The sequence below is a fragment of the Primulina huaijiensis genome, unplaced genomic scaffold (assembly GCF_012295235.1).
Source record: "Primulina huaijiensis isolate GDHJ02 unplaced genomic scaffold, ASM1229523v2 scaffold42187, whole genome shotgun sequence".
NCBI classification, from domain to species: Eukaryota; Viridiplantae; Streptophyta; class Magnoliopsida; order Lamiales; family Gesneriaceae; genus Primulina; species Primulina huaijiensis.
The window spans coordinates 1-8,490 of record NW_027360109.1 but is presented as its reverse complement, the minus strand read 5'-3'; the positions used below and the strand labels follow the sequence as shown (position 1 = coordinate 8,490).

At 33.3% G+C, this 8,490-nt stretch overlaps 1 protein-coding gene and 1 non-coding gene across 2 annotated transcripts; both read left to right on the top strand.

Moving 5' to 3' along the window:
• The first annotated feature begins 3,771 nt into the window (after nt 1–3,771).
• On the top strand, nt 3,772–3,845 carry TRNAI-AAU (transfer RNA isoleucine (anticodon AAU)). Its single transcript has one exon. It is a non-coding gene; the product is annotated as a tRNA-Ile (tRNA).
• LOC140969523 (peroxidase 10-like) lies at nt 3,814–7,664 on the top strand. The gene is made up of 3 exons (XM_073430889.1): nt 3,814–4,069; nt 7,185–7,376; nt 7,489–7,664. Exons 1-3 carry the CDS (start codon nt 3,998–4,000, stop codon nt 7,588–7,590), a joined length of 366 nt encoding a protein of 121 aa, XP_073286990.1. The 5' UTR covers nt 3,814–3,997; the 3' UTR covers nt 7,591–7,664.
• Nucleotides 7,665–8,490: the final 826 nt, after the last annotated feature.

Below are 8,490 nucleotides of genomic sequence, written 5' to 3'. Positions count from 1 at the left end.
ATTATGTATCAGCATATATAACTCTAAGTATTACAAAAGATTTTCTATTATATATCATGGTAGTCGATCCTTCATACAATTCAAATTATAATATATTATAGACTAGTATAAATTTTTTTACGACGTGATAATCCGTAACCGCTACATTTCGTTGCACACTGGTTAAGCTTTTGAGCTAATGCAGTAGCCCGCAAATCATGATTTTCAGATAAACCACACTGGGCGAGACCTATACAACAAGCTCGCCCGAGAAAGTGTTGGTAGAGAAATCGAAATCATACTCCATCAACTCAGACAACCCATTAAAAATATTGTAAACTGAGCATATGTTAAAAGTACATCAGAGTATTTCTTATTTATTAAATATTTATACCTCTTCAATCTAAAATATGAATATTAGACTTTTCTTTTCATTTGTTGTCAATATATAGAATAGTGTTTATATTTAATATTATTTTATTTTATTTATTTTTATCAATCTAGTGTATTAATCATTTCAATGATTTTTTTATATCTTATTAAAACAGTCATTAAATAAGAGCAAAATAATTTTTTTTTGGAAAAATTTGCTTTTCAAATGATTTTCTTAATTTTTTAAATATATATTTATTTATTTTGATTGAATAATTTTTGTGTTATATTATATATTTTAAACTTATCCACCCAAATTTTAGAATTTAGGATAAAATTAATGATATAAATGCATGAGGCAAGCCTCCAAGAATCATAATTGTTTTTATTTATTTATTTTAGTAAGAAATATGAGGTGATACTTGACCAAATTTAATTGTACTTAATCAACTCTAGGATTTTATCAAGTGACGTAAAGATATTAAATATATCGATTATTGCTCCTCTTAAGTCTTACATGTGTTCCGAATGACAAAAACAATCTTTATCTGCAATATCTTATATGATACACAAACTTCGTTTATATTAATTACTCTGCACACGCGATGCATGTGTACAATTTTTTTTATCATTATCGATGGCCTAAAGTGAAATTTGACAAATTATTGAGATACTAAATTGATATTTGAATTGTTGAAATAAAAAAAATAAAAATAAAAGTGTGTTTTGAAATTTTAAAAAAACAAAAAACAAAAATGTATTAAGAGTAAAGTTGAAAGAAAAAGTTGGTGTCTTTCCTAGATAGTTACAGTAAGGCCCGAGAATTTGGTTATTATAATCGGACATGATTTGTTGATAATTGATGTGATTATAGATGCATTGGATCGGACCGGAAAAGACGAGAGAATATACAAAATGTGTGTGAGGACAGTACCCCTCGCGCATATGTGCGACACTGATAGGCGCATATGCGCGAGGCAGGCAGAGGACCTCGCGCATGTGCGCGAGACAGTGCGCGCATATGCGCGAGGAGGTGTGCGTCAAAATGTTAAGTCAAGAGAACCTCGCGCATATGCGCGAGCTGCCAAAAAAGAGAAATTCGGAGACCCGTAGGTCTCGCGCATATGCGCCGATTGGTGTCGCGCATATGCGCGAGACGTGTTGAACAAGAATAAGCCACTTGTGATTTACCATGCAAGATATATATATCAGTGGTACTTCTTCCTTCATTCTTCATAGGAGAAATGACTGAGAAAAGCTTCAAAAATTCCATTAAGCTTCATGTCATGGTAGAGAATCGATTGTGCAAAATCCGACCACACGATTTTCAATTCGAGTGTAGATTCTTGTTCCTCTCATCATAAGCTTTCAAAGGATGTAAGTTTTATTGTCTTCTAGCATGGTTTGAAGTTGAGATGATTGGGGAAATCAGAGTTTGATTGTTATTATTTGTTCTTGTGATTATTGGGAACGTTTATTCGCAACCGAATCGAAGAACGGTTATGATATGCGATTTTTGTGTAAATTCCAGCATGTCTTGAGTTGAGTTATGTAGATTTTGAGATGATGGCATATATTTGGGATGATTATGAGTTATTGATATTATTATTGATAATTGAGTTGACCGGTATCGCGAGATTACGTCGTTACGCCGTCGAAATCTACCGAGATTGAATATTGATCCATATGTGTGTTCCTTCGAGTTAGAGGTTGATATGGTACATTTATACATGTCGTTGCAGATCTATGTTGACATATTTGATATCGAGATTTCAAGACTTCGACTTATTCAACAGAAACTACGACAAGAAAGGTATAATTCATGTTGATTCGGGAAGATACAACTCGAGTTAGATTTGATTCGAGTTTCCCAAAATCACATACTAGATTTTATACCTTGCTATACTTGTACTTTATGTTGATTTATGTATAAGCATTGAGATAGGAGAGTCATTGGCAGAATTGCCAAGTTCTAGACGTTCGGTGGTATCGAAGCAAAGGAGAAGATCGACTCCGGTTGTAGATGTTCGATACAGACAGGGCCGAAGTCTAGGAATAAGACGTACCGCCACCACGATTGGGAGGGTAGGTGGAAGACTTGTTACGTCTTATTCACACCGAGATCCCTAGAGTTAGATATGAATCGAGTCAAGAATAAGAGTCGAAGATGTGTTATCTGTATTCATTAATATGTGTTACGATTACTGATTCATGTATCATGATTTTGTATTTCCTTGCATAACATGCATGTATACATGTTTTATACTGGGATTTGTTCTCACCGGAGTAGCCGGCTGTTGTTGTATCTGTATGTGTGCATGATAACAGGTGAGACAAGATCAGGGTCACGCAGAGGATGAGAGATCGAGGTTAAAGTGGTGATTGCGGGCATAGCAGAGGAACTAGTAGTGTTTACATTTGATATGTAATGTGTGATAAACTCTAGTTTGTACGATTTGAATGGAACATGACGTTTATCTACTTTTGTTAAAATAAAATAAAGATGTCGTTTGTGTATGATTTATATACAATCTTTTTTTTATATTAAAAGCAAAATTTTGACCCACATTTTCTAGCAAAGATCCAATTAATCCCAAAGAAAATTGAGTCAGAGCCCAGGTCCCCACAGTTACTATCATGTCCTCAATTTTAATAAAATATTACTTACTATGCACACGCAATGCGCGTGTGTACAATTTTTTTTATCATTATCGATAAACTAAAGTGTAATTTGAAAAATTATGGAGTGACTAAATTGATATTTGAATTATTGAAATAAAAAAATAAAAATAAAATTATGTGTTGAAATTTGAAAAAAAAAAACAAAATAATAAAAAAACAAAAGTGTAATATTAGTATCATATAAGGGTAAAATTGGAAGAAAAAATTGGTGTCCTCCCTAGATAGTTATTATCATGTACTCAACTTTAACAAAATAGAATATATATAATAGATTTCTAATATTATTTGTTTATATATCAGTATATCAGATGTCTCTTGGCCCAATAACAATCGCTCTATCCCGCGAGACAGTTTCAGGAGACAATTTTGTGAGACGATTATCAAATCCTAATAGATTCATGAATTTTTTTTATGTTTAAAATTTTAATTTTTATTTTAAATATAAACGATGTTGACACGTCTCACAAAAGACTTACTCGTATGATAAAATTCCGATTTTGATATCTATGTAAAAATGTAAAACTCTTCTCCCTGATATTAAAAAAAATTATCGTTTTTATATATTAAATAGGTAACCAGCTCTTAGTTTTGTGCAGTATAGGAGACTACACGAACAACGGATGGGAAACTCCATCTGAAATTCGAAACTTGTTGAGTCCTGAAGAGATGAAATTCAATTTTTTAAAAAAAAAAATTGAATAATAGTTATATATAAACATTAAGAGCAAGAAATCAAATGGCCCATTAGCTCAGTTGGTTAGAGCGTCGTGCTAATAACGCGAAGGTCGCAGGTTCGAGACCTGCATGGGCCAAATTCTTTCTACTTCTTTTTCCAAATATTATATTTTTGAGGAAATTGAACACAAAAATTGAGTTTTTTCCCCCCAAAATATTGGTTACAAAATTGTGATTGAAGTTTGGATCTCATTATCAACTGTGAATGCTCTGGTGGTAGACTACGATTATGCAAAATGTGGGGTTTCCGGAATTTTTGGGAGTTCGGAGAAGCCGAAGAAAGATGATTTTCTGTTCTTCCGTAAGTTCAAATTTTTAACACAAAATTATTTTTAGACAGAACATTTTTCCTTAATTTTGTTCCGATTCCTTTACGTTTATATTTTAATCTTTGCGCAATTGCGCCTTCTTCATATTTGCATTAAATTATAATGTCATGACCAAATCTGTTGCCAGTTTCTTTGATGTAATAATCCTATCTAGATTAAGCACTTGAAGATTAATGGTGATTAATAAATTCAAACTGGTGCAGCCTTTGTCAAAGTTCTTACAACATCTGCATTGTCACGAAGCACATTAGTGCTTCGTCCATACTATGTTTCAGTTTCCGATTCGAATTAGCCGAACCGTTGTGCGACACATGTGATTTCCACTTGTTGAATATAGTTAAAAACTGAGGTGTCTCAGCTTGATTTTGGTTGAATGAACAGAGAGTTTTTGCTTCCATGGATTATAAAATTTGCGGATTTCTTGTAGGTGTTGCACATGCTTGTAAAATGTACTGATTAAGTGCATCTTTTCCCTTTTAAAAAGCTATTTGCTGATATGCCTGAGTGCAAGTTGATTAAATGTTTTTTATTTATTTATTTTTTTGGTTTTTTGGCCTTACAACCTTACCTTATTAATCATCTACATGTAATCTATGTTGGTTCGAGTTGTAAGGATCATGATTCCCTCTGCATAAGGTCTTGGGTCGGGTCGGGTCTGGTCCAGTCCGGTCCGAGTCTTAGAATGGGAAGATTAGCATTGAGAGAGAGCTTCACCGTAACGGCTCCCTGACTCAACAACAGAATAGTTTGGGCTTAACGCGACCCTGGGAATCGGAGGGTTCACACTAAAAAAGAAAGATACCCGCAGTCGACATAACTTTGGGTACCTTTTGTATGAGAGTAATTGAATTTTCCAAATAAATTTTCTTTTTCCAAGTACTTAGACATCATTCTTCAAAATTACTTGCATGATATGATTTTTTTTAATTAAATTTAGTCCCCAAGTTTTAGTTTATTTAATATAATTAATAACAGGCGACAATTATTTGCACAAAAAAACGTACTTATTGCGTGTGCTAATTCATGTCGTGAATCTTGCATGTTGTTTTATTGTTAGTTACCATTGTTCTAAAAAGCGTGAATAAAAAGTTTGGATTGGGGTAAAAGCGAGAAAAAAGCAATAAACCTTGAGCTGATCACATTAAGCGCGAAAAAACTCGTAAAAGAGCGAGCTCTTAAGATAAAATTTAAATTTTTAATGATAAGTATTTGATAAAATAAAATTCTTAAAAAAAAAAAAAAAACTTGAAGACACCCAAATAAAACGACATTGTATCGGACAATATGGAAGACGATATAAATGAAGAAAATGATATTGAATTAAAATCCGACAAAGAGCTAGGAAATTTGAAGTATCACGAAGAAAATTTATGCATTTATTCTTAATTTTGGTATGTCATGTGTTATTTTAACATATTGATAAACTTGATATAATTAAAATTATAGTAAAAACTAAAACCACTTTTCCATGTTTAGTCTCGTACTAAAATAGCTTAAACTTGTAAAAGTTGAAGCATGGTAGTGATATTTCGTCATATTTTGCGTTTTTTAAAAGCTTGGAGATGTTACCTACACTAAAAATGATTCCACATTTCTCTGCAATTGAAGTGTAATCTAGCTTTCAAGTAACTTCATAAAGATAGAAATTTTGGCAGCAAGGATAGTTATACATCTCACAATTATTCCTTTTATTTTGTTAAGGTGCTTAATTAAGTAAATTGAAAACATTAGTTGTGAAATATCTGGGATACAAGCTCACAATACTTCAGAATATTCTTATTACTTATGTTTTTTAATATTTTCAAGTGCAATCATAACGTGTAAAAAATTAAGAACTATCAAGTGGTGTATGAATTATGATTTACATTTGATCTTCTTTATTTTGATGCATGTATTAGTTCTATGATGTCAGTTATGGCAATTAGGTAATTGAGAATTTAGTGGAATTGCCACTGTCCAAGCTCACCAATGTTCTTACTATAAATTGATTCCATGGTTAGTGATCATGAAATTGTGAATAAATAATGGATCATGAAATTGTGAATAAATAATGGATTGTAAAACCTTCAACCCTGCTTCTTTCTTTTTATAATCTTTTATTCAATGTTCTTGATACATTCGCAGCCAATGATGGTTATTATGACAAATCTGATGTACCTCTTAGTTACAGTTTTTATGCTAGGTCTTGCCCTCAATTGCTCATGATAGTGAGTCGTGATGTTTGGGCAGCATTTTAGAATGACAACAGAATCGCTGCTTCCCTCCTCCGGTTACACTTTCATGATTGGTTTGTAGACGTAATAAGTCTCCTAATAACTTGTTATTTGACTTGTTTGTCCTAATAAACATGATGATTATATAATAAGAGTAGTAGTAATGTTGGGGAATTACACCCCCGAAGCGATGCCAACAACGATGATAATATAGTACCCAAAAAAATTGCGGAATAAAATAACCAACAAGAACACAAAGATTTACGTGGTTCACCCAATATAGGCTACGTCCACGGAGCACTGCAACTTTTATAACCGGAAGATATATTACAACAAGTGTATTACACCAATACACTCAATATTTCTCACACTCCCAACCCGAGTATACCGAGAAAATAATTTCTCTAACTCACACAAAGAGAATTCCCGCACTCAAGAAAAAAATACACACTTTTTTCTATGCACTCTCTTTTTTATGAAAGCTAAAAAGCTTTTGATTTTGGAATACAATAACTGAAGGAATTGAGCTCTATTTATAACTAAATTCCTTCATTCAATTTTGTAAATAAAGCGACGTGGGATTTGTTATTTTTAATATTTTAATTAATGTGAGCCCCACCCACATTTATTAAAATCTCACCTAACAGTAAATGGTCTTTCAAAATTATGCATTGAACTCGTCTAGTAACTTGAGTTAATTGTTTTCTTAGAGTGAAGAATGATGCAAAATAGTTACTGATGAATCCCGTTATGCACAGTTTTTGTTGCGCCATCTATGAGCATATGGCATGACAAAACTGATAAGGATTTTAAGTTAGAACATGGACGGACTGCATTTCTTGATGTTAATGGAGTTGCTATATGCTTTTTGTAGGGATGTGAAGGTTCTGTGCTTCTGGATGACACTAAAGAATTCAAGGGGGAAAAGAACGCTGGACCCAACCACAATTCTGCTACAGGATTTGAAGTTATCGATTACATAAAGGCAGAGTTAAAGAAATATTGCCCCTCAACATTATCCTGTGTAGACATATTGACTCTAGCGGCTAGAGATGCCGTTTTTCAGGTAAGCCACATAATCATACCGTGCTTGTTCTTCATATAATTTCAATAATACTGGGTAAATTGGAGCCAATATATGTCTTCTGCTCTTGTATTCATGTATCTAAGTTGTGCAGTCAGGAGGTCCTTTTTGGCCTGTTTCATTAGGTAGGCTGGATGGTTTTCCTGCAGCCGAGAAGTCAGCAACGAACAGTCGCCATCACCTTTCGAACCTCTAGATGCCATCAGTGCCAAGTTTGTAGCAAAGGGTCTTGACATGAAAGACATGGTAGTTCAGTAAGGTAATTTAATTTTGTTTTTTGCTCGCAAGCGTTGTAGAGTTGCACGTATAGGCAATTTTCTACTTTATTTCAATCGGCAATTCATTGTGGTACATTTATATTACGATTGCAACATATGCTATACTAATGCATCTTTTATAGTTTATATCTGTTATTCTTTAGATGTAAATTTCTAATCGGTTAATATCGGTTCATTTACTGGCTCGAAACTTAGGGTTTTTTTAAAAAATAATTTAATTTTAAAAAAAATTTCAAAAATAATGTTAAAAAAAAAAACATTTCCAAAACTACTGCAATCCGCGCTTACGGAGCGCGGAGCTCACGTGGAGTCCACGTAAGCGACGGAATATTTTAGCGACGGAATATATATATAAACCGTCGCTAATTAGCGACGGTTTCTTAAACAGTCGCTATAATTGAACTAATTACCACCCTTGTATCAACAGCGTGCACATGTACGCCGCGGATAATATTGAACTTTCAACGGCTTGCAATTTTGCAGCGAGCAATATGCGCTACGAAAAGCCATTTTTGTTATAGTGAAGACAGAGAAAAAAACAAACAAGAAATCCATCAAGACTGGGATATCTCAATTGAATGTCGTTCATTTTCCTCAACATCATTATGTGGTCGAATGTCATGTACAAGATGCTGCGGACCAGCATTATGCAAATTTGTAAAACTGTGTATGTTCGACCAAGACGGAGTCTTAAAATCCTGCTGACTAAACAAACCAAAGTTAGCCACCCCTGAATCACTTAAAAAACTAGGTTGAATAGTAGAGGTTCCTGGAAAAACTTATTTTTTGATGAGCTTATTGTCTGTTTTTTTCTCTAT